This window comes from Polypterus senegalus, chromosome 11 (assembly GCF_016835505.1).
Source record: "Polypterus senegalus isolate Bchr_013 chromosome 11, ASM1683550v1, whole genome shotgun sequence".
Lineage (NCBI taxonomy): Eukaryota > Metazoa > Chordata > Cladistia > Polypteriformes > Polypteridae > Polypterus > Polypterus senegalus.
The window spans coordinates 104,293,242-104,320,938 of NC_053164.1; the positions used below are offsets into that span (position 1 = coordinate 104,293,242).

A 27,697-nucleotide genomic window follows, 5' to 3' on the forward strand; every position below is an offset into this window, starting at 1 on the left:
AAAGGGGGTCAAACACCGTATTAGTATGGTGTTCCTAATAATCCTTAAGGCGAGTGTATATATACATTATATGTTTGGTATCATCCTTTTCAGAATTTATCAAACGTTCATGTCATGTTGTTAGATTTTCAGATTCTTATTATGTTTTTAAATTATAAACTAAAAAATATCAAGAGATTTTATGCCAAGAGATTTAACCACGCCCGGGGCTAGAAATAAAAGACAAAGAGTATATGACAAAATAGAACGTCGTAGAGACAAGGCAGTGAGAAAAAAGGACAGCTGCTGTACAGGCTTTAAAATGTTCGAAATGCCGTGAGAGAAGCGGATCACACAGCACTGCAGCAGCACAGACTTAACGTGGCTGGTGCATAGCGCAGGCCGGGGGTGATTGACAAGCGAAGCGAGCAGGGGGGCAAACACCCTAGTATTATATACATTTATAAAATATTTCTCCACTTTAGAACAGTTTCTTGTGGCAAATTAATATACACTAAGATTGTGAAGAAATAACTTTGACTTGAAAAATAAACATATCCTTTAATAGAATAGGACTAAAATTGGTAAATCACTGGAAACTATGAAATCATTTGCTAGACAACGTGGGGAAAAACAGTCTGTTGTTTCGGTACTGTATGTTGGGCAATGGAGATTGCTTTCCTCAGGCACCTTTTGACTTGTACATGTCCTAGTAATTAACTAAACCATTTTCGCAATATGCTTGCTATAAGGACTTCTGGTCCAACATAGTGCAGTTGCCATACCATAATGTGATTTAGCTATTCAGTATACAGTACCTTCCAAGCAGTGGATGGTACAGAATACCTGGTAGCCTTGCATAACTAATAAAGAAACACTGAAATAAATATAGAAAGAAGAGGTTAGGATTAAGCAAAGATATATACATGAAAGAAGAATGTCAAATCATTTCATAATGCTTAAGATGTTTGGTAAGTAAAATAAAATTTCAAGTTAAGAAAAATGGGATAACAAGAGAATAGATAGCTGTAATGAAATATGTTTGAAACAAAACACTTTTAGTGAGGAGTAATTCAGATGTTTCATGAATATGGTGGAAGCTTTTGACAGTGGAAAAAAGGTCATATAAGATTTTATGAAAAAAAAGAATCATGAACATGGGAGACCAAATTTCATTTACACACTATAAATAAATTTCAAACTCAATTCTTCAAGTTACTCTTCAGGCCATTTTAAGGCTATACCACCTCTCAAAAATAAATGTCTATCCTATCTTATTTGTTCACTAAATCTCTCTTTGATACCCCTTAATAAACCCCATTTGATCTTATAGGATTAGTTATATGACAGTCAAATGTTATATTCCAAAACCTGAATCCAGTACAATTTGTTACCTAATGGTCAGTCCAGCAACTACTATAACTCATAATACAATGTCAATTTATAAAGTCAGGTAACTGGTAAAAAATTCTTCAATATGTCATACTTTGGTCATATCATTTTGATGTTATTGCAGAGATTGCACAGAAAAAACAACTATATATTAGATTCACCTCACAGCACAACTGCATTTTGCTGAGAAATGGCTTAATAAGGGAACACAAACAGCTTCTTGTTAACAAATTGATTGAATGCTTCATTCAGCTCCCCTTGGTAATTATGTTACATTCTTAATTTGAGCTTAAGACTATCATCTTAACTATGTTTACCTTATCATTTTGGCTACATAAAAAACTAAACAGTAATGGTAACATGCCACAATATACATTATCATTACAAACAGCCCCATGTGAAGATATTTTCAAATCCCATGACCAACCTCCTCTCTTAGACGGAAATGTTTCTGATTTTCTTCAATTTCATCCTTCATCTCTTCTATGATTTTTTCCTGGGGTTCCTCTTCAACCTGTTCTTCTTCTGCTTCTTCTTCTTCTTCCTCCTCCTCCTGAACTGGTTCTTCAACTTTCTCCTCTTCCCTTTTCTCTTCTTCCTTCTCTCTCCAGTCATTATATTGGTAAGTCTTTATCTCTGTTTTCTCCTCGACATCTTCCTCTCCATAGCGGCCTCTTCTCACCTCTACTTTCTCTTCTGTAGTTGTCACTTTATGATCACTAATGGTGGGATCAAACTCCCTTTGTCTCTCCATAGCTTCCTGCAGCCTTTTTTGACGTCTTTCTTCTCGTCTGGCCAGTTTTTCTAGTAGAGCTGTGTCTTCCTCTGTTGTTTCCGCTGTTTCTTTGGCGTTTTTAGGTTCATCTTCAGTCAGACTAAAATAATTCAGAAATCAAGTAAGAATACATACTTTGCTTATGTCAAAATAAAACTTTCTGCAGAAAATCATATGTGCATTCCTTTATATGAAAGTCAGTAAAATACATTATTTATTCTCATTTCTAATATTCAATATTTAGATAAGTTATTTGTGCTCCAGGTCTACAAATGTGCAATTATCCAATCTTAAAACTATAATCTTACTCCCATTTCCTTAATAGAAAATCTCAAAGCAACCTTAATATCAACAAAACCAAAATGATGTTTGCAAGTATGAATTTAACTACAGGTTAACTCATTAGTTGTTCTTTCATATTTACAAGTAGTGTACTGTAATCCTTCTAACAGCAAGAAAAATAGTTAGGGATATTAAGTTAAGGACAAAAATTATTTTGGGCTTCACTGTTCAATTTTCTTTATATCTTGCAAGATTTTAGGACTAGTTACTTATTGACTGTTGAACTGCAAGAGTGGCCATTTTATTTGCTATAACCAAAAATATTAAATTCTCTTTAGCCTTTATAATTACAGGATATTTATCATAAATACTTGAGGCATAAGCAAACAAGGTTTCAGATTATTTGCTGTATAAATGAAAGCTCTAGTAGAATTACAGAAAAATGGCCGATAGATAAAAAATTGCTTTGATGTGTATTATTAGTGTGAAGATGTCAATTCATTCTTGCACTAAATGCAAGTTACTTATATATTTAAAAACAGTAAGCACAATTCTCTGTGATGTGGTAAAACTGTAATCAAACACATTTAGTTTTGTACATCCATCCACTCAGCTATTCCCTCATCTAAAAGCAAACGTCAGCACATTGTGGTTACTAACTACTCAGCTACTTTGGTACTCTAAATTTCTTATATTTTACAATTTACATTTTAATTCAATACTGAATTTCATCTTATCTTTTTCCTTACAATTTTTGGCTAATGCCCAAAAATGACTCTCTTCCTGTTCACTGATTCTGGTTCTAATTGGTTGACTTTTTGCCACATGACAAGATATTTTTATCCTGCACCAGGTCTGTCTCACCAAAACATGAAGGTAAATGGCCAACAGTGGGTGAAGGCCTAACACGGGAATACAGTATATCAACTGTTGTAGGCCAAGCAAATGCCACCTTGAAGTCTAGATATCATAATACTTGTTTATCTGTTTTCCAAATTATTAAATACAGTAAGCTGAACACGCATGCCAAAGATATCTAAAAATATTATTTTTGAGTGTGCAAAATTATCTGACAGGAAATAAACCAAAATATGAAACATATTTACGGTACAAGAGGCAGCCAACCAAACTCTATCTACTTTAATAAAAGGATAAATGTCTGTGTGTCTGATTGTGTCCATCCAGTTGCTATGTCGCTGTCTTTCCAAAACATGGCACATCACAAACATTTTTAGTAATAAAATGCATTGCTTTTGTCAGCAACAAATAAATAAGCCATTCGTGCACCATGCTTAAAATCTTGGAAACAAATACTAATATACAGCCCGTAGAAAACAAACAATGAAACTTTAGTAAAACTATTTTTAAATTTACTACTTAATTGGATTTTAGTGACTTTCAACTGTAGGAATTCTGAAACTTTATCCAAATTAACAGCACAAAGAGATGAAAATGTTACAAAATCTGTCTTACAGCACCTAAAGTTCGGACAGAAAATTAAAAATTTACCATAGGCTGCAGGTCTGGTGAAGTCCTCATTTCTGTTTGAACAACTGACTCAGATTTTTGTAAAGTTAGAAGAATGAAAAACGCTTAAATTAACAGCACTATACCAAACCTGAAATGATCCCACCTTGAAATCTGTACCTATCCTTTACTTTGTAATTGGAGATGAAAAACACGCACATTACCCAAAAGATGAGTGTAATGCCATTGCCAAAACATGGCACATCACAAACATTTTTAGTAATAAAATGCATTGCTTTTGTCATTCCAATAGACAGTGCATAACAAACATTAATGTCGCTTTTGCAAATCCCATACCAAATGGCATATAATAGAGACATAGTCATTGCATGGTGCACCGCAAACGTTAACACTAACGTCTACGTTGATTACTTAGATTTCAACCTGTCTTAGACATTTAGCACAGAAAGTCATATTACATAACAGTAAAAGACAACAGAAAGGAGAGAAAAACAGCTACTGTGTACTGGTATTCAGACTGTGTTTACAGTCCCCACACTGGTGATCTTGTGTCGCACATTTTGAGTAAGTGCATAAGAAAAGCTTTGATGATTCATTTCGTCAAACTGTCTAGCTTATGTATCCAAATTCGATTAAACTTTAAAAATCAGGATTTTAAAGTCCACAGAGAACTTTTAACTGCAATAATACTTGGTAACTAATTCCAGATGTCTATGATTATCTGACTGATGAAACACTTTCTAGTTTTGTGTTGGACTCTAAAACTATTGCAATCAGCCCCAGGAAAACTTGGGGTCCAGTTAATATTTTACCATTGCTGATATACTAAATAAAAAAAATAATTATTTCACCTACTTCAAATCCCAACTGTGAAATGCAGTGGCCCCATCCCCTGCCATAATTCTACCCTGTAGCAGCAGACTAGCAAAGCAAAACATACTGAAAGTCATAGATGTGACGCCAGTTCATCATAAAGCACATTCATACTAGGCTTTTTCATTATTGCTAGTCAAACTTACAAAATAATCTTGAATTGTGAAAGTAAAATCACTTAGCCACTTATACCATTTCCATAACTTTCCAATAAAAAACTTTATTAAGCCCTATATAGCCATTTTGACTTTAGAACGTAACCTTGTAGTTTCCTGCTGCTGCATATCTAAAGAATGTACTGTCAAACAACCTGTCATATTAAAACAACTTATGTTACTTGTCCACTGAAAATTGTACCTTGTGTATAAATGATTTTGTGTTTGCTTTAAAATTACCTGAATATCGTGATAATTACTTTAAGTAGAAAATATAAAAAGTTCTGCAGTTTTGCAAGTCTAAGGTATTGCTTGTCCATGTTTATGGTGATAGAAAATAAGTACTGGTTAAAATTAAATATATAATACAGTACTGCTACCATAATGTAAAAATGGTTTAAAAAGTGTTTCTGACTTATGCAAGAATGCTGTTATTTTGGAAAAATGATTTTAGTTTTATGGATTTTGAATAATTGCAAAGATCTTTACAAGATTAGTAAAAGAAATTACTCAAGTGCAGAAAAGAGGAGGAGATGGAAGTCAAATCAAGAATATTCTGAGTTACTGCCGACATTTCAAGCAATGCAAGAAGAACCGCATGGAAGAACTAAACTATAAGTACTAGATTATATGGTGTACACTACCACAATTTTTTTTTATTTTCATTATGACACTATTTAAATAATGTTTAAAGATTTAAATTAATTATAGGCTACTCTCATGCTGTCATGTTTTCTCTGTTTTACAGACAGTGACTGAGAACTAATTTGCTTTCTTATCTAGGTCAATCAGCAATGAGGAAAGAGAAAACTGCCCAATAGGAAGGCTACAGTAACAGTCATACCTGAATGAAGTCTGAAGGAACTATTGACAGTAACATGGTGGACCACAGTCCTGGGTGCAAGTGTATTGTAACTGTGAAATTTATACATCTAAATACTGGTTAGTGCAACAATAGGTAGCCTAAATTAATGAAGGAGAATTAAAATTATACTGTGGGCCCACATTAAAAAAACCTTCCCATTAGAAAAGGGATTTATATTTTAAGGACCAATATCCCCAAAATCCTTTTCACCATAAAAGAATCATTCACAACACTGTGTATTATCCCTTCTATATTGTTACAGAAAATATGTATTCACATCTAACGTAAAATCTGATATTTTATTGTTACACTTCCTTCTGCAGTGTACTGTGGAGGCACACTCTTTATTAACCTTAACTTTGTTATTTTTTCAGTTAAAGACAGTGTTTAGATAAGGCCATGATGTTATTTATCTGTGGTCAGTGTCAGTGATGTTAGGTGTTTTTTGGTAAGATGCATCTGTGGAATAAGTCCAAACCATTTATTCTAGATAACACATGGCATTGCAAATAAATACCTGTTCTGATTATTGACCTCAGCCTTGTCTGTGTTCAAGATGGTTGGCTCATCATCATCTTTGTTGCGTAATCTTTCCTGACGAGCCCTGCGGCGTCTTTCACGAGCTGCTTCTTCTTCATCATCGTCATTTCTCTGGTAAGCCAATCTATGTCAGAAACAAAAAAGGATCAAGTTAATATTGCAGTTATCTCATTTACTCTTTGTGACTGGTTCTATGCTGAAAGTTTATAAAGAAAGGAAACAATGTAATGAATAGAAACAGAGACATGCTTAGTGGCATGTAAAAGGATATTGACTCCCAAGTGTTCTATCCTAGGCTTGTTGGAGAGGCAAGGTGGCCAGGGGTGGGAAGGTTTCAGCAAAGGAAGACAGAAAGAGCAAGTCATACTCATCTTATTTAATGCACTGCCATTATGACACATTACTGTTTTTGGGGCAAAAATTAAAATCAAACAAACTTCACAGAAAATAACAAAATTAAAAATTTTAATTTGCCTCGCAGTAAGGAGACCCGGGTTTGCTTCCCGTGTTCTCCCTGCGTGGTGTTTGTATGTTCTCCCCGCGCCGGCATGGGTTTCCTCCGGGTACTCCGGTTTCCTCCCACAGTCCAAAGACATGCTGGTTAGGTGCATTGGCGATTCTAAGTTGTCCCTAGTGTGTGTGTGTCCTGCAGTGAGCTGGCGCCCTGCCCGGAGTTTGTTTCCTGACTTGCACCCTGTGTTGGCTGGGATTGGCTCCAGCAGACCCCCATGACCCTGTAATTAGGATATAGCGGGTTGGATAATGGATGGATGGAAAATTTTGATTTTCTTTCCTTATCTTGAAAAATAAATTCTAAAACACACAAAAAACATTTATTAAGTTTTTTAAACTTGCATGTTAAAGACCTCAGTTATGAACTCAGCATAAACAATGTATTGACATTTTACTTCTCTGAAGTCAGATATAGCAATTCTGCCAAGATCTATTAAAATAGTAAGAAACAATCTACTCTGAAAAAGACTAAGTGGGCGAAGTCTCTTACTCTAACCATAGTAAGACCAAAGAGTGGGAAGTTTTGATTTACAAAACAATCCCCTTCATATTTATTTAGATAATACTGGACCCTAAATGGCATTATATTATTGTTTTAGGCAAATCAAATGAAACCAACTTAATTCTCACTAATTGTACCTCATTCACTTGCATTGGCTGATTGTTGCTTGTTCTGTCTAATACATCTTACATGTTCATATCTGATGTTTATTAATTTATTTTTAATCTAATGCAGGTGCACACTTATTTATATATATTGCTTTTTCATCAACCTGTTTATGATTTGCATAGGTTTTGTCTTTTGTAAAAGTGTATTGTGGCTGCATATTTCTGCACAAGTGAGACTAGCAACAATTAGATTTTACAGTTCTTACTGTAAGGTATAATGACAATAAATTCATTTGAAATTGATTAATTTAGGTAAAGACTCAATGGATACTCCAAAGGAAAGACTAATTAAGAGAAAGATTGGTAAGGGGTGGTTTGGGTTCTTCTGTGGTAGAGTGGAAAGTGGGAAAACCATTTTGTTAGACAGCAAAGGGGAGGCTTTAAAACACATAAAATGAAAATGGTTTAGGAATTAAACAAGTTAAATACAAGGGATATCCAGAAAATAAGGTTACAAGTTCCCTGGAGGGTGCAGGGAATTTTTTTTTTCGAAGGTTGGCATACCTGCATGTAGTGGGGTCAGAACGGTCAAAATAAGCCCGGGACCGTGTCAGTCAGTTGTGAAATGTCATCACAGCAAGCGAGTTCGTCAACCTCTGCTGAGGCTGTTTGCTCCACATATCACCGATGCGAGATTCGTTCGGTCATCAAGTTCCTCACTTTGTGTTGCGAATCCGCGGCCGAGATCCATCGTCAGCTTGTGGAAACTTATGGAAAGAATTCTTGGGTGGGAAACATTTTTCCAACAATGAGGAGGTGAAGGAGACAGTGGAGAAGTGGCTTTCGGAGGTGGAGCGGAGCGTATTCGACGAGGGTATAAAAAAGCTGGTGCCCAGGCTGAAGAAGTGCATCGAAGTTGACGGCTATTATGTTGAGAAATAAACACATATTTTGGAACATACCCTGTAAATTTGGTTGAAATATATTCATTTTTCGATTTTTAACAGCTGTTGTAACCTTTTTTTACGATATCCCTCGTATGTGTGAGGTTTTTATTTCCTATGAAACTGGGTGTAACTATTTATGTTCAGAAGCAATGCTTTAAAAATATAAGCTTTGAAATGCCATTTTTAAAGAGTGACAATTTAGCATAGTATAAACATCTGGTAACATAAACTTTTATAGCAGCTTGTCTTTCATTTTAATTAATATACCATAGATCCCGTTATATAAGCCAAGAATTTCGTCCTAGATTTTTGGCTTGGAGTTTGGGGGTTGGTTTATACAACGAGTATCGTTTCAGATTCAAGATTTCCAGCGCAATGCCGGTTTTGCCGATGAATACGGAAGTAAATAATGACGAAACCACAGAGCCATCTTTCAGATGAAGAAGTAACTTTGCATGCCGGTACTTTAAATTAAATAAAGAATTTATTCAAAAAAGTGTTTTAGTTGTTGATTTTATTAATAAAATTTATAATAAATTATCAGGAAGTTTAAAATGAAATTTTTTGTTTTGATTTACGATCAACATCTTGCGTTATGAAACGGATGCGGTCACGTGTATCCGCTTGCGATTGTAAACAAACAACCGAGAGTGTTAGTAGCGTCAGTCGGAGCCCAGATACATGTGTTTGTGAATGTAATTTCCGTCATTGCAGTGATTTACCTATATATATAATTCATTAAGACCATGCAAGCAAGACACATAATTGCTAAAGAAGGAAGAGAAGGTAAAAGTAAGCGATCGCAATCGAAACGAAGATGGATTGTGTGGAAATATCTCCTCCCTTACTGCAGCCCAAAGATGTCAAATTAAATGGTGAGTATAGTATGAAATTGTTTCGAGAATAGAATGCCTTTTATTGTCACTATACGCATCTACAATGAGATTAAAAGCAGCTCCTTCAGTGCAGAAAAAAGTTCTGTATAGGGCTTGTATGGTTGTTTTTAGCTTTAGCATAACGCCGGATCTGCGGCCCCGCTTCTGCTTTCTTTCCCTCCTCCGTCTGTGTTGTCTCCTAGACCCGACAACAATCCACGGAGAGCCCGCTGGTCTCGCTATGTCGTCTGGGATGTTGTGCGTGTGATGAAAAACACTTGAAACAGATGTCTGGCTCTGGACACCGATGTCTACAAGGTTCTGAATGGTGTAGCGGATGTTCGCCAAACCGATCGTGCACAAACAAGGACAAAAAAAAAGTACAAAAACAACAAAAAAGTGCACTGAAAAAGGAGAGCCCTGAGCCGCATGACCATGCGTGCCGCCATGCTCCTAGCTTAATCAAGTAGGCTTGGCACTTTTATAACTTTTGGTTAGTACATTAGAAAATGATTGGTGTTTTGGTAAATTATGCACATTATATTATATATCAAAATGCCGGCAGTCTCAAATTCTCGCCGATAAACATTATAAATATACCCGAAGAGACACTTTTAAGGAAATTTAGAAAATTTCGCTTGGAGAAGGGGGTCGGCTTAATTACCGGTCATCGGCAAATACATGTAATTTAGTAGGTAGAGAAGGGGTTCGGCTAATATACCGGGTCGGCCTGTATTCCGGGATCTACGGTATATATATTTTATCGGCACATTGAACAGAGCTGCAAACAATTTCTCTATGTTAATCAGAAGTATACCAGACAAAGGAACAAATAATTGACCTCCTGTAGGAAAAAAAAAAACTATTTTTTTTTTACATTTTTACATTTTATATAAATCTACACTTCTAGTTTATGCAGTGAATGATCTTTAACTAATCTCTTTATTATAAAAAAAATAATAATAATAATGCCACAATGGCATCCCAGATTTTGTGGGCAGTCCGGAACAGCAGGTAAGCCTACACACGCGCCGCGGGAGCAGCACACGCACAACCCCGCGAGAGCGATTCACCGCCACCGTTCCACAAAAGGGCCATATCCCCTTGGTGCGGGGAAATAACAATGGACATTGCCGGACTGCAGTGGGCTCCAGCAGGCACACTGTCACTGAGGACATCTGGGACAGCATCGTAGCAAGAAAAGCCGCGCCTCGGCAAGCGCCTCGGAGAGACGGGACCCAGGAGGTAAGTGCCCTGCCCAACGACGGTCGGCCCTGCGGGGTCAAACTTACGTTTTGTCTTGCAGGCAGGGGCTGCCCGGATCCGTGTCAGTGGCAACTGCATGCTGATCTGCGGGCGTTCGACAGCGCAGAGGTGGCAGCAGCTGAGAAGGAGACGCTGCAACTAAAAGAGCCAGCATGCCACCGCACCAGGAGGAAAAAAGCCAAAATGGCCGCGGACCGGAAATCCCTCCCCAAGACAGGCACGGGATTGGATGGTGTGTCTTGTGTGCCCGCCGATGACTGGAAGGAGGTGGGACCAAGGAATGTCCGTTTAGTGCCGAGGAAGGACCCTATTGGGCCGGAGGAAAGGCCCCTCAGAGGGCTGTCAACGGATGAGCCTGAGTGCCAGGTAAGGCAACCGTCACCTGACCCTTTGTGCTTGCTGGCGGTTCTGCGTGAGCTGGAGGAGTGCCTCCAGCCCGCAGAGTCGCTATTGCAGGTGATACGCGTCCTCTGTAGAGGATTAAAGGAGCTGGAGGTGAAGGCGGTCGCGTCCGTGATGACGCTGCGAAAGTGGGGGGATCGGCGCGACACTGGAGTCTTCAGCTGGATGGACGCGGCAGGGAAGGTACGTGAAGCCGCCCCCGTAAAGAATAAAGGAGAGCCTACCGAAAAGAACCGTGAACCATGTGTATGGAAAGAAGTAGGGGGTTCTCCAACAGTGTACGCGGTGCTGAGTACTGTGCGCATCACGAGGGGAGAGACAGAGAGGGGGCTGGCAGGACGCGGGCTGATGAGTGCCCCAGGTCCTAGTGCTCTCCGTCCTGCGCCAGCCGCAGCCTCGCGTCGTTCTACAGGGACGCAGATGGATCGGGGCTGTGCTATTGCCATGGGCAGACCCAGACCGTCAAAGCATCCCAGAGTAAAAGGAGGAAGCGGTTCCTACGATAAGGAAGTATGTGAGGCAGGCCGCTCATGTCCAGTGCATGGTCACCCTCTGCGGAGACAGAAGGGTGCCCCGGAGTCGGCTGAGGGGCATGGAACCCACGGAGGGGGTACCGATTGGAGGGAGGAGCGCTGCCAGTGCGTGGCACAGGAGGATGCCCGGTGGTGGTGTCCAGGCAGCGGCTCTGCCCCCGTTTTTCTGTGTGTTGCAGAAACGGACCCCAGACACGCAGTAGGACCCGCATCATTGAGAATCTGCCCTCGCGGGACGTGCTGCTCCACCCAACGGGTCTTCGCTGTCGATGGGGCACTGTCAGAGACGGCTGGGGAGGCAACCCAGGAGGACCGGAGGAGGGCTTGCACCTTGCCCAGACCATGTGGGGACAACCGCCCTGGTTGTTCTTGGGACCACGGGTAGGGGCCCATGGTGGCTGCCAGGGGGCGCCCCGCTGCCTTCGGAGCTCTGGACATCAGCACTTCCGCCACACCCAGAAGTGCTGGGGCGAAGAAGACTGGAGACACCCAGAGTGCTTCCAGGTGCACAGCTGGCACTTCCGCCACACAGGGGAGTGTCCGCGGAGGAGTGTCGGGAAGCACCTGGAGCCCATCCGGGCTTGCATAAAAGGGGCCGCCCCCCTCCATTTGATGGCTGGAGTCAGGTGGAAGAAGGACAAAGTCTTGGAGGAGAGGAGTGGAGGCAGACTAGAGAGAAAGGCATTGGACTGTGAGGGATGGACTAAAGAGGTGATTGGTGCTGCGGCACTGGGTTATGCTCACTTTCTTGTATATGAATAGTGAAAATAAACGTGTGTGTGGCGAAACCAGCATGTCTACCTGTCTGTTTCCGGGCTGTACTTCACAAGGTACAGATTTCAAGGGAGATCATTTCAGGTTTGGTAGAGTGCTGTTAATTTAAGTGTTTTCCATTCTTCTAAATTTATTAAAATCTGAGTCAGTTGTTCAAACAGAAGTGAGGACTTCACCAGACCTGCAGCCTATGATGAATTTTTAAGTTGTTGTAAAAACTTTAGGTGCTGTAAGACAGATTTTGCAACTCTTTGTGCTGTTAATTTGGATAATGTTTCAGAATTCCTACAGTTGAAAGCCAGTAAAATCCAATGTAGTAGTAAATTTAAAAATAGTTTTACTAAAGTTTCATTGTTTGATTTCTACGGACTGTATATTAGTATTTGTTTCCAAGGTTGCATGGTGCACGAAAAGGTTTATATATTTGGTAGTGCTGTCAAAAGGAATGTATTTTATTACTAAAAAAGTTTGTGATGTACCATGCTTTGGAAAGACGGCGACATAGCAACTGAATGGACACAGTCAGACACACAGACATTTATCCTTTAATTAAAGTAGATACGAGTTTGGTTGGCTGCCTCTTGTACCTTAAATGTGTTTCATTATTTGGTAGTACAATTTGGAGCAGGTCTTCTCACAAACAATTACTGCAAGTAATGTGTACTAAAAGATACAATTTTTTGCAGTGAAGAAATTGCTGCAAAATTCGTAATTATACTTTTTATTAACATATTGTGCAGAAGCAAGCAATTTTTTTTATGATCAAAACAATGTCATAGGCAAATTCATTTTGCTTTAAAATGACTCTCTTATTGGTATTTGAGCATTGCTCTTAATGGCTTTTAATAAAAAAAAGTTTTATAATTAGACAATTTATTAGTGCAACTGCTTTTAAAGATAATATTTGTCATTAACACAAGCTAGATTCTGTTTGGGTTAAAAGACACACTTCAGATCTATACGGACCATTGTTTGAGTCATTATTGATAATTCAGCTGCGGGATCCACTGTGTTTGCCTGCCCCTGGTTTAGGACATGTGTTGTTGTAGCTTTGAGCATGACATAATACCTTGCTATTAAATATTTTCATCCTTATTTAGTTGTACTTATTTATTTATTTTTTCAGCTGGATGATGTATTAAATGTAGGTTTTTCAATCTTCCAGAAGTATTACATATTACATACAATCAGAATTAAAAATCATGAAATACAACTTATTTACAACTTTCAAAAATCTTTGACATAACTCCGCAGAAAAGGTTATTGCTGAAATTAGAAGCCACTGATGTAAACTTTAAATAATGTAACTGGTTAGAGACCTGGTTACCAAGCAGAAAATAATGAGTATAGATAACAAGAGAAGGCCCCTCATTTGTTGAGAACATCAGTGGCATTATAGTTATTAGTTTATTATACACTGCTCAAAAAATTAATGGAACACTATGAAAACACATCAGATCTCAATGGGGAAAAAAAATCATGCTGGATATCTGTACTGATATGGAGTGGGTAATGTGTTAGGAATGAAAGGATGCCACATCGTTTGATGGAAATGAAAGTTACCAACCTACAGAGAGCTGAATCAAAGTGAAAAAATAATGCAGCGGGCTAGTCCATTTTTCTGAAATTTCATTGCAGCAAATCAAAATTGTACTCAGTACTTTGTATGGCCCCTACGTGTTTGTATGCATGCCTGATAACTTTGGGGAATGCTCCTAATGAGACAACGGATGGTGTCCTGGGGGTTCTTCTCCCAGATCTGGTCCAGGGCATCACTGAGCTCATGAACAGTCTGAGTTGCAACCTGGAGGTGTCAGATTGACTAAAACATAATGTCCCACAGGTGTTCTATTGGATTTAGGTCTGGCGAGTGTGGGGGCCAGTCAATGGTATCAATTCTTTCATCCTCCAGTATCCTATAGGAACTGCCTGCATACTCTCGCTATATGAGGCCAGGCATTGTTGTGCACCAGGAGGAACCCAGGACCCACTGCACCAGCATAGGGTCTGATAATGGGTCCAAGGATTTCATCTCGATACCGAATGGCAGCCAAGGTGCTGTTGTCTAGATGTAGAGGTCTATGCATCCTTCCATGGATATGCATCCCCAGACCATCACTGGCCCACCACTAAACCGGTCATTCTGAATGATGTTACAGGCAGGATAACATTATCCACAGCTTCTCCAGACCCTTACATATCTGTCACATGCTCAGGATGAACCTGCTCTCATCTGTGAAAAGTACAGTGCCAGTGGTGGACCTGCCAATTCTGGTATTCTATGGAAAATGCCAATCGAACTCCATGGTGCCCGGCAGTGAGCACAAGGCCCACTAGAGGACATTGGGCACTCAGGCCACCATCATGAAGTCTGTTTCTAATTGTTTGGTCAGAGACATTCACACCAGTGGCTTGCTGGAGGTCATTTCGTAGGGCTCTGGCAGTGCTCATTCTGTTCCTCCTTGCCCAAAGAAGCAGATACTGAGGTCCTGCTGATGGGTTTAGGACCTTCTACGGCCCTGTCCAGTTCTCCCAGAGTAGCTGCCTGTCTCCTGGAATCTCCTGACCATAGCCAAATGCGAAAAAAAAGATTATGAGGGGAAAATATCAGTGGCCTCCACCTGTTTAACCATTCCTGTTTTGGGGGTCATCTCATTGTTGCCCCTCTAGTGCACCTGTTGTTAATGTCATTAACACCAAAGCAGCTGAAACTGATTAACAACCCACTCTACTACTTAACTGACCAGATCAATATCCCAGAAGTTTCACTGACTTGATGCTATACTCTGATTAAAAAGTGTTCCTTTAATTTTTGAGCAGTATATTATTGACTCAGATTTAGATATTTTGTCTTCACCTCAGTATTTCCAAGAGAATTAATCCACGGAACAATAATGGTGGTCTTGTCTCAGTGAGCAGTGCCTTGTACTTCACTGTAGCTTGGGGACTCCTAATTAAATACTCAAAACACCTCAACTGTCTTGTAGTTCCAGACATATATATTATTCTGTATGTATGGAGACCAAACTGAATGAATTTGGCTTACATGTCACTTGGAACAATTTTATGGTTCAATGTAGTGCTGGGCGGTATACCGGTTCATACCAAAAACAGTTTTTTATTTTTGTTATGATATGGATTTTTCTTACACTACAGCACGTGGCACAGTGGGAAACTGTTTAAGGGGGACCTTTTTCACTGCTACACCGCTAAACACATATGCAATGGAGTGCATGCATTAGTGGAAGTGTTGTGTGGGGGCTCATTTTCACTGCTACAATGCTAAACAGGCATGTAACAGAGTACATGCAGTAGTGGATGTATTGCGCGGTGAGAACGGACAGAGAACATTCCGAAACTGAAGCTGTAGCAGACGATAAAGTTGAACATGATGACACAAAAGAACTTTTGGTGGAAAAAGGAATCAGGTCTGTTGTCTGGAGATACTTTGGTTTTAAAAGGTCAGATGTGGACCATTATGTTCAAATGTGTGAATACTGTTTCTATACTACTGGATAATACAGCAAGCCAAATTGTACTTGTTTTATTTTTTTCAATACTGTGTACCGTACCTGGGTACTGTGTAATAGTGTGACGTTATGTTGACTTTATTCTTGACATTTCTACTTTATTGTCGATGTTTGCCGAGATTAAAGTCGACATATTGACTTTATTCTCGTAATTTATTATTAAAGTAGAACATTGTAAACTAAACGTCATCTTAAAATGAATACTTAATTTACTAGATTTTCTCAAACCCTGTCGTAAGTTATAAGCGTTGAGATTAAAGTGGAAATGTCGAGAATAAAGTCAACATGTCGACTTTGTTCTTGACATATAGTTTTTTTTTTCTTCCCTGTGTCCGTATTTTTTTTTCTTCACTGTGGTCCTAATACGATTCTGTAGGGCTACACCTCAAACAGCATTATAAATGCAAGTTGCAGTTTTATTATTTATGTACATAGCTTAGTTTGAAGCAAGGTCCATATTAATGCAATTTGCCTTAATGATGGTTCAGTTGGTAAACATGTCATCACCAAGTTGCACTTGTTTTGTTTTATTTTTATTTGGTGAATACTGTGTAATACACCTGGGCTTGAAATCTTGAAGTAATAGTATTATTACTGGAAGTTGCACTATTATTTATTTTATTGTTATTATTTATCTGTCTAAATATTATGCTGTTTAATGATGGTAAAGTTGTTTAAAAAGTCACTTTAACGTGTCAGTGGACAGAGATTGTTAACATTAACAGAAAGTGTAGTTGGTTTACAAAAATATTTACTATTTATTCCTTTTCTAAGGCATGTTCAGTGCAATACAATTTTTGACAAGCACATCTGGATATTTTACTAAGTCTAAATGCCTCTTTGGATGGTTGAAAACATGTTGTCAAAATCTTAGTTTAAGCTGTTTGTAAAATTTGTTCAATAAAAAGTTTCTATATTTTGACTGCAACTGTCATGCAATGTGATCCCTTCTCTTCATTAGTGACACCCCTTTGAAAACTATCACTTTATGGGGCCATGCAAATCTGTATTAATACTTGTGTGCACATTAAAATGTTTTTTTTTTTGTAAAATGTACAATTCTCATGACAGTGGAAAAGGTTATTCTTAGCCAGTCTACTGCAGTAATTGCAGTGGAAAATGTGGTTAACATCCACTCATGCATGGGAAAAAAATACCGTTGAATACCATGAAACCGGTATAATTTTGAAAAATACCGTGATATAGAATTTTGGTCATACCACAAAGCACTAGTTCAATGACTATGACATTTTAAAACAAATCAAAAGCCTCATTAAGGCAAAATTCCAAGTAGAAGTAGTGATTTAAACAACAAAGAGCAAAGTCTCTTTTGTTAGCATCAATGGACCAATAGCAAGTCTGTGGCAGCAATAGATACTGTCTAAGACTGAAAAGTCTCTCAAACAAATCTGTTATAAAAGTGCATGACACATCATGTGTGAATAGAACACCTTCCATATGTTAAAAATAAACATACAAATTCTGTAAAGCCAGATCATACTTTGGCACTTGATTGGAATATTTTACAAACTGGACTGGATTACAAGCGAATGATGCATTGGCACTGGCTATGTGTGATCTCTGTCACTCAGTTACAATGACAGAGTAAATGTGAGGTTCAAAGAACTGGCAAAATGAGAAACAAAGAATGTAAATTCAAGCTAAATGGTATGCTGTCACACTCCATTAAAAGGAAGTGAAAATAACTAATTGAACAAGTTCTTTTTGCTGTTGATAAACAGTGTCACACACGTGTGCATGGGAATCAGCAGAAGGGCCTAAACACTAGTAATTCTACACCAGGCCAGGGGGTGGCTGAGTGTACTGACTGACTATCTCTCTCAGTCCCTTGCAGACCTTTTCCAGGAAATCCCGTATGCTGCTGGCCCCAAGGATGACGTCACTTCCGGGCATGAGGAGACCACTCGCAGTTCCTCCAAAGATGAAGTAATTTCCCTTCCAGGCCTTTAAAACTGCCATCTTGCCTCAGTACAGGCAGTTCTGTTCTGGACTCTGAACTATGCACATCGTGCTCTTTAAAACTAATTTTTGCAGCCGATTCAATTGTATGGGTGGCTGCCCCAAATCTTTATGATGTCTCTGACTCATTCTTCTTACAACAGCCATAGCAGATGCAGATTTCTGTAGTCGATGCACCCAAATTAATAAATGTGCAAAATGCCTCTGATACCAGCACACCTCTGCTCTCTGTCTTAAAGACACCAACTTATCTGAACTCTTTTACTTGAGGCAGCTGCTTAAACCCTACCTGATTCTGATAACCTTTGCCATCTTTGGGAAATGTACTTGCTGTATATATACAGGCTTCCAGTGCACGGTTTTATTATACAGTATTTTCATAGACGGCATTTGAATTAATGATAATTAGAGTTATCATTAAACAACCAGCTGCAAGATAAATGTAGTGTATAATTATTTTAGGTGTCAGGTTTATACTCACATATACAAGAATTTCAGAAATGTGTGCCTTAGGGAATTTGTTAAAAATAGACCCTTGTAACAAGCTACTTAACTTTAATTCAGTAAACTAGCATAAGAAATAAGTGTGTAAAGATAATTACATTATATATGATATAGTATATTAGAGAGAGTACTTTGATATAAAGTACTACCAATTGTTTATTTTTGTTAACTACTGTATTTAATCTAGCAAACTTTTAATAGAACACAGCTTTGAATGTAACCATAATAACAACGTCTATAGCCAAAAACCTGACAACTTTTACCTCCTTAAAATCAAGAAAGAAATCCCCACTGCTCAGTGTAGAGCCATAGCATACTGTATCTAAACAAAATCAGGCATAAGGTAAGAAATAATCAAGGGTGGGAAACACCTACTTCAAATAAATCCACCGCTAGTTCTATGTTTATTACATGGCAGAAAACTAAAATGACACAGAACCGGTATCAATCTACAACCTTTATACACAAAAGGAAATAGCTGTTCATAGGGAAATATTGCATAAAATTCCCAGTAATTCAGTGTTATCAACACCCACTTGAAACAATGTGACCTTAAGACCTGTTCTAAACAGGAAAACAGGTTAATGTCAGTCTCTTTAAACCCATATTTAAATGATTTTAGTTAATTGCCATATCAAGTCTAATATCACCGTTAGAGTCACACATCCTGATAGTGAGAATTATCATTTACACAAAATAATTATACATTTATGTCAACAGGTAAACTCACAATATATCAAGTTTTACATATGCAGTCCCATTTAGTAAGTGCTTATTTTTATTTCAATGAAGTGACAGATGAAACAGGGCAAAAGATAGTGAAATATGATTAGTATTACAATTTCATTGCCATTGAATTAAACTCACATTTTTATGGTCCTAGAATGTTGGGTTTAATTTTAACCTTTAACATGAGGCGAAATATTTAAAAAAAAAAAAAAAAAATTAACATTTAATATATCACATACAGTAGATTCATGTGCAACAACAATGAACCCTTATGAGGTCAGCTAGATAAGAATGATATAATAACGGTCAGTAATGTTTAGGAGATATAAAAGTAATCACACCTTTTTTGCTAATTTTCTCAAAGGTTTACACCATTTACAGTTCAATCTCTTAAGGTTGAAAAGGGACTTATAAAAGTCATTTGCTTCATTAAAAAGTATTTATATATAATGCAAGAGTCAGATTTTTTTCTTGATTCAAATTGGGACAAACAATATTTTTTTTAACTTTTTTATATTCTAAGCTCATAAAACACCACATAATTGCGCGCATGGCATCAAAGAAGAGCAGCAGATAAATTAAGAAGAGTAGACGCATAAAATATAGGCAGGGAATTCTAGACTAACATGACTACTAAACTGTGTCTCCCGATTAATTTATAAAGACATTCCACACAGACATTCATAACTAAATATGCTGAAGTACTGCACTGTGCTTCTGTGCTTCGGGGTTGTTGACCAGAACAAACAGCTAACACACTTAACCATCCTACACTAACCCATTTAAAGAATCAACCTCTGAAAATAAACCTACCTTAAAAGAGCTTTCCATTTATTTTTTCTAGCAGATGTAAAAGCCATGTTGGAGCCTAAAAACAACTAGTGACCAGTGATAGGCCAGAGCAGTTTCAAAGAGGGCAGTGGCCTTTGGTTCAGCATTCTTTGCACCTCTTGAAGCAATAAATACATTAGCTCATTGTATGTTTTTTTTTTAGTCATTGCATTATGACTGGCTGCCAAATGGCTGGATCTTACTCAAGGTCATACACTGTGGGACTTTCCAAAATTCACTGTCAACATGGAATGTGCTCACAGTAGTTTTCTTTTTTTGATAATAAATAAAGAATTTGTATTTGTAATTTAATAAGCATTCAAATTGCATACGTGAAGTAAATATTCAATTATAAACTTGATACTAATAACATCCACATGACTGAAATTAAAATGTAGCTTTTGTTACTTTAAAAAAGCCCCAAGTTTAGCAAAACTCCCAACACTCATTAAATTAGTATTAAAACTGTTGGACAGCATTTTTGTATTTTATCTTTCCTCTAGTGCTTGCTGCTCATTTGTATTTGAAAAGTGTAGAAGACCAGGCCCTGGGCACAGACAGACAGACACTGTATGTCCAAAACTCACACGTTTATTTACACGAGTATCCAGCACAAAACACAGTGCCCCAAAACACTACTCAGTCCTTCTCTTCCCGTCTCTCCTCTACTGCTTTCTTCCTAAAGCTTTGTCTTCCTCCTCCCGACTCTGGCCTCGGAATGGAGTGAGACGGCCCTTCTTTATAGAGCATCTGGAAGTGCTCCAGGTGTCCCTTGATTAACATCCGGCAGCACTTCCGGGTGTGGCAAAAATGCTGCACCGGAACCCTGTTCCTCTTCTGTCAGCACTTCCGGGTGTGGCAGAAGTACTGCATGACCAGACTCTAGAGCTGTCCATGCGCACCCTGGCGGTGGCCACGGACCTCTACTGGGTTGAGCCTCCAAGCCCCAATTCTATGGCCCCGATGTAAACCCAGGGTGCTGCCCTATCGTGTCCTGGGGGAGGTACTCCTGACAGTATGCCCATTCCCCCAGTCTTCTCCTGGAAAGGGTGTCCCATTCGGGCAGGATCCCTGTCCATCCATCACAACAGTTGTGATTCCTTTAAGATTTATTTGAATTTGAGGTTACTAGGTGTGTAGAGGCAGTTTGATTAAGTGCAGTACAGTAAGTGCTACTTCAACAAAGTTTTGCTTAGTGGTTATACGCACCCAAAAGCTATTCAGGCAAAACTAGATGCTAAGGAATGACCAGCCTTTTATAGAGCACACTCATGCACACAATCACACTAACTTACTTGAGCTACTAATTAATCTAACTTATATATGCTGTATGTCTTTGAGATTTGATAGAAAACCCAAATACACAATAAAAATCCTGTTGCTGGGACAGGGAGAACATAAAGACTGCACATAGTTGTGAATAAAATGCTATAACGAGCAATTATTTTCATCTTAACTAACATTAAAAAAGAAAGAAAAAATACATTTATTAATATGCAATAACAAAGAAAACAAATCAGTGTTTCAGGAGTAATTAATGAGTCTAGAATCATAATTAGGTTCTGACTAATGATACTGGAAACTGGTTGGATATATATTGGGTCTCTAGATATGTATTGGCACTGGTAGTTACCTAGGCCAGTATTATTAGGCTGTTTTTCTAGTATAAACAACCTTTTTGAAAAGCCATTCCATTTGACAATAATGAAATGAGCATTAAGAACATGACTGATAAACAATTCCAAGAGCTTCAAACTTCAAACCACCCACATCGATCTCCCTGACTGATAATAAGGCATTTTATTTATTTATTTATTTATTTTTACAAAGGACACAAAGTAATTAATTTACTTACTATTTTAAGTTCACATTTTTTCCTGTTAAATGCTGTATTCCAGGTTTTTCTGTGTTCCCCTATTATGTTAACCCCTGCCAAAATTGATCACAGCCTACTCTAAGTATGCACCAAATTTTCATTTGGTAACTAAGGTTGTTTTTATTTGAAAGGTTAGAACTTAATCCAGTAAGAAGCTGCAGAAGATTTGCTTATAAACAATTATATTTGTTTCTGTGTGCTGCAGCTATTTCTTGATAGAGCACTTACTCTTACACAGTGAGAGTTTACTTAGAAGCCTCTATTTGAGTATCTGTTTTTCTTCTTCACAGTGACGTGCAAGTCATTATTTGGTCTGATTTTTAACATCAGAATTACCAGAGCCAATAAAAAAAACTTATAAGTCCGGCCCACCTTAAATCCCTTTGCACCTCTCTGTCAGCGTCTTCTAAATGTGTCTATAAGTCCAAGCAGCAAGCAGCCTGCTATACCATCCCCCCCACCACCTCAAAAAGGGCAAGAAGTTCTCCCAGTTCCTGCCTTGATTAATTTTCTGGGAGTGAGCTACCCAGAATTGTAACGGTAAATAATTTGATGTGTGTTTTGTGTCTACAACATCTATGTAAACACATCGTTAAAACAGAAACTTTTCATGTTTTAGTAATAAATAATACAATGTAGACATGATTTGTATAATGTGTGAATGCTGATGGCCAAATATCAAATACTTTTACAAAAGGTGCAAGTACAATACAACAGCTTCCATTGTGCTGTGGTTAGAGCTGCCGACTTATAATCTGGAGGTCGCAAGTTCGAAATCAGCTCCCCAGCAAATTTACCGTTTTGAGTAGTGAGTTGCTCTTATTGTTAATATTACACAATAAAACATACATTTGATGTGTGTCTGTAACAGCCGGTGTAAATTTATGGTACTATACTGTACTATACAGGTCATAAAATGAGTTATTCCAAATATCATATATACCTATGTCTCTGTTTTTTTGTCAGTGTGGCTCTGACATCATAGACCATATTGTGCACACTAATTCAGCGTGAACAGGAACACTCAATAAAAGTGAATAAAAAAAAATTCAAGTGATGGTGAGATATGAAGAAGGCAGATTTACCAGCGTTTGTGTGTCTGCTTTTATCCCTCCAGATCAGAGAATTTCCAGTTCCATTGTCTAAAAACACCACTCACATCTACAGTTATTTCCATTTTTAAATAAAAACTAACAGCATCAGATCCCTTTGGTAGTATGTATCGTGATCGTGACTGAGAGAATAAAATTGGGAAAAAACTACAACTTTACACCAGCTGTTACAGACACAAATCAAATGTATGTTTTATTGTATATTAACAATAAGAGTAGCTCATTACTCAAAACGGTAAAGTTGCCAGAGAGCTGGTTTCGAACTCATGACCTCCGGATTATAAGTCGGCAGCTCTAACCACAGCACCACGGAAGATGGTGTATTGTACTCGCACCTTTTGTAAAAGTGTTTATTTGATATTTGGCCATCAGCTTTCACACATTTTTTTCACATATTATACAATTCATGTCTACATCTTGTTATTTATTACTAAAACATGAAACACGTTTCTGTTTTAACTATGTGTCTACATAGATTGTTGTAGACACAAAACACACATCAAATTATTTCCCCTTATAATTCTGGGTAGCTCACTCCCAGATAATCAATCAAGGCAGGAACTGGGAGAACTTCTTGCCCATTCTGAGGTGGTAGTGGGGGATGATATAGGAGGGTGCTTGCTGCTTGGGCTTTTCGACACATTTAGAAGACAAAATATGCTGACGGAGAGGTGCGAAGGGATTTAAGATGAGTTGGATTTACAAGTTTTTTCGTTGGCTCTGGTAATTCTAGTGTTAAAATGCCCTGTCTGTCAGCTTTTGAAAGTGAAGAGATTTGGCTTTCTAAGGCATAGAGACCTGCCTCTATAACTTTCAACAACTAAAGAAAAAAAAAAAAAACTTTTTTGTACTTGGCTCTTCCAGCTTACAGACAACTATAGTTAGTGTGTATAAAAAAGAACCACTCCCTTCAAAATACTCACATTTTGTACCTTTGCGGCCTGAAATGAAGACACACACAAAAATATTTCTCCAGCTGTGAAATGCAACTTATAACAGACAAGTGATAGATATAACAGCAATAATTCAGGGAAAAGAACTAGAATCCCTGAGATGGTTAAAGTACACCCACTTGTGTCAGTACTTTGCGGAACCATCTATTGGTTTGATTACAGTCATGGGTCTGTTGGGATACTTCTCTACCAACTCTAGACTGTGCAATATTTGCCCATTCTTCTTTACTGTTCAAGCTCAGTCAAACTGGATGGTGACTGTTGTTGTACTGCAATTTTAAACTCATTCCACAGATTTTCAATTGGGTTTAAGTCTCGGCTCTGACTAGGCCACACAAGGACATTCACTTTATCTTCCTTCAGCGCTTGTGCTTCAGGTAATTGTCATATTGGAAAGTGAACCTTCTTCCCATTAACAACTTTCTGGCAGAGGGCAGCAGGTATTTCTGAAGAATTTGATGGTATTTGGCCCCAACCATTTTTCCTTTTGTGTTGATAATGCCCAAGTCCTTGCTGCAGAGAAATACCCCACAACAGAACGTTACTACATCCATACTTTACTGTATGTATTGTGTTCTTTGGATGGTAAGCTGTATTGGCTTTGTGCCAAATATACAGTTTGGCATTGAATCCAAATAGTTTGATTTTGGTCTCATCTGATCATAACACTTTTTTCTTTTTGGCCTCAGAATCTGCAAGGTGTGTTTTGTCAAAGCTCAATTGAGACATAATGTGGCCTTTCATGAGGAGTGTTTTTTTCTTGGCACCCTCAGATACAAGCCACGTTTATGATATTGTTGTCACATTCACACAATGACCACTCTTTGCCAAAAACTCCTGTAACTGCTTCAAAGTTGACATAGGCCTCTTGGTAGATTCTCTGAACAGTTTCCTCCTGTTTTTTCCATCCATTTTGGAAGGATGGCCTGATCCGGGAAGGGTCTTAGTAGTACCAAACATTTTCCACTTCTTGATTATGGACTTGACTGTGATCCTAGGGATTGATAAAGCCTTTGAAATTTTTTTTGTATCCATCTCCTGACTTGTCCACAACTTCATTCCTGAGATCTTCTGACAGTGCCTTGACACCCATAGTTGATTGTTTGCTTTTATTTGCACTTCCAAGCACTGGAATACCCTTGGAATAGCTGTTTTTATGCTTGAACTTGTTTTTTTGTGTTTTATTATTTTTTTTTTCTGTTGCTATTATATCTTTCACTTGGCTGTTCTAAGTTGTATTGAGTAAGCAAAATGTGAATATTTTGAAGGGTGTGATTCTTTTCTGTATACACTGTATCACACTATACAATTTTCTTCAATTTCAATATTAATACTGAACAGTCATTGGTACAATAAGTAAAAATGGAATCCCTTTAACAAGCAAGGCTCATTTTCTTCATGATATAATGTGAAAAATACCCTAAAGCATTTGTGCGATCCTTGAAAATTGAAGGCTGTCCAACCCTGTGCTGCCAAGACAGGTGTGTCTTGTCATCATAAGTGGTGGTCCTTCCAGGCGAACGCTGCTATAGGTGCATCAGATACATAAGTGTTCAGCACCGTGATCAGCTGGAGACCGATCAGAAGATGCTGGTACCTCACTTTGGTTTTTGATCTCCATCTCCAGATCACTTGCATTAAACTTGGAGTCCGACAAGTCAGAGTCCTATTCAACAAAATTACATAAAATGTCCATGGAGTATTTTTATTTGCGCATTCACGTTGGTCTCTCGCCAGATGTTGATGCCATTTTAGACGTTGATAGCTCTTAACTACTCATGCACGCGTAGGGAATCGACGCTGAATGAACAAAGCTACGTCATTTTCCTTCTAGCAAAGAGAGTCAAACTAAAATCTAAGGGCGAGTTTTGTCGCAGTTTACAGCTGATTATTGTCCCCTACCCCTGAATTTTGACAAAAGTCGACATCAGCCCTGAATGAGTTATGAGTATAAATACAAGATGGGTGATGCTGCCATATACGAAGCAACTTTTGAAAATAGATTTGTTACCATTTTCAAATTGTCTAGGCACTGTGCACAAACAAAGAGGCAGCACAAATTAAGTCTATATCGTTAATACTGTTAAGTATGTTATGTTCAGACTGTATAATGGCACTGAACAGTGAAACCACATCTGGTGTACTGCAGGAAGTTCTGGTCGACACTGTAGAACTAGAAGCTATGAAGGAGAGAGAATCTAGTGCAGTCTGAGACTAAATGGCTTATCCTTCTCTGCCAGGCTAAAGGAATTAAACTTCCTTTGATATCCAGTTTCTTTGTCACAGTGTGTTTGTAGTGTTAGGAACAATACAGATGCATATGGATTTGCCATCTGCTCTTATATTTCACTCCCATACACTCTAAGTGATGCACCCACCAACTTCAGCTAAATAAAAAGAGCAGTTATCACAGGAAACCTTAGCATTTTAATAAATTTAAAAAATTACATTTAATGAAAGAACTGATTTAAAAAGTATGTGAGAGGGTCTCAGTAGGAAGTCAACGCCAGGTTTTTGTAGGGCAGATGTCAGTCCCACATATAGTTCACAGGTCAGAGAAAGAATAAAAGAAATGTAGAGGTGCTAGGTGGTGGTAAGCCTTTCATTTGTGCTGAATGCCCCAAAAGGTCAACAGGTAAGCGCAGCAGAATATGTGAAAAAATGAAGAAGCAAGAAGGGAAGAATTAAATGTTTTACTATAACTCTGGCAGAAGGCAGTGACAGTGGTTCAGAGCTCTTTCACCCATTGCTGAGGACAAAGTCTGAAGTGTGGTCCTATTTTAATTTTTTGAAAACAGTTGAGGGGAAACTATAATACCTGCAGAACATGTAGAAAGAAATTTGCAGCAAAAGACAAAGATAACATCTGCAAGACCATCACCCACTGCTTTACAGTGAATTCAAAGAAGGATAACCACTATTTCATTGCTACTAAGTTGCTAGTCACTTATCATTATGAAGCTTTGGTGTTGTGTGTTCTAGTAAGTACTGATGTATGTGTTACATATGTGTCTCCAGTCTGTTTTGTTCATCTGTACCGCTAGTACATAAAACAGGTTATGTTTACATCCAGCCTTATGAATCAAGTTAAACTTCAATAATACATAAACACATTATTTGGAATAGAATGATCTGTTTAAATAACTTATTATATCAACATTTGAAACTCGACATAACTCCTGTATATTCAGACTTTTAATGAGTGAATTTCCTGCACATATTTATTTAGTAAGCTATTTCTCTTGTATGTTGCTACAATATTCAACATCTTTTTTAAATTACTATTTTATAATTGTGTTTTAGTTGTTACTTAGGAATTACTTATTTTTTCATTGTTTACCTTTTGGTAAGCTCACAATCACAGGGTGTCACCTTTCTACTGCAGTTGCTCTTGACCAGAGCTGCAGAATTCAGCAGTCTGGTTGTAGCTGCATAGGTGCGCTGCAGGAGTCAAAAATGTGACAGACTCCACGCAAGCAGGCATGGGATTTGAATCTAGTAAGCTACATTTGTAAGTTAAAGATAAATAGAATTAACTAAATGTTAAGTAAATATCTCAAATTTCTTAAATTAACTGCATACAGACAGCAGTATGTTGACTGCTCAACTGCTTTAAAGCTGCAAAAATTATACTCTAAAAGGATTAAAAAGTATTGCTGAAAAAGTAAAAAAAAAAAAAAATTCTGGGATATTAATGTTTACCAAAAAACTTTTTACTGATAAGGATAATAAAGAATATTTCAGTTTTTCTCCCACCCATATAAATAACATGGTAATGCATGAACACTTCTAGAGATCTAAGTTCAAATGCCAGGAAGGACACTCTTTACAGTACAGTACATGGAATCAGCACATAAATCTGCCTTCTTCAACAGATATTGCAATTTCTTTCTACATCCCAGGCAGTTATGGTT

General features: G+C 38.0%; 1 protein-coding gene across 6 annotated transcripts in view; it reads right to left on the reverse strand.

Annotated features, from left to right (window-relative positions):
* Nucleotides 1–27,697, reverse strand: part of cald1a (caldesmon 1a) — a 304,498-nt gene that overhangs the window by 85,712 nt on the left and 191,089 nt on the right. For 5 of the 6 annotated variants that reach the window (XR_005635608.1, XR_005635609.1, XM_039769419.1 and 2 more), the window contains 2 exons: nucleotides 6,327–6,473; nucleotides 1,799–2,246 (listed from right to left, as the gene is read on the reverse strand). Coding sequence is in view for 4 of the 6 variants with exons in the window: in XM_039769419.1 (XP_039625353.1) it covers nucleotides 1,799–2,246; nucleotides 6,327–6,473 (595 nt within the window). In the remaining 2 variants the exon portion in view is untranslated. Of the gene's footprint in view, nucleotides 1–1,798; nucleotides 2,247–6,326; nucleotides 6,474–19,824; nucleotides 19,945–27,697 lie in introns of those variants that run through there. The other variant, XM_039769420.1, reaches the window with a different exon arrangement.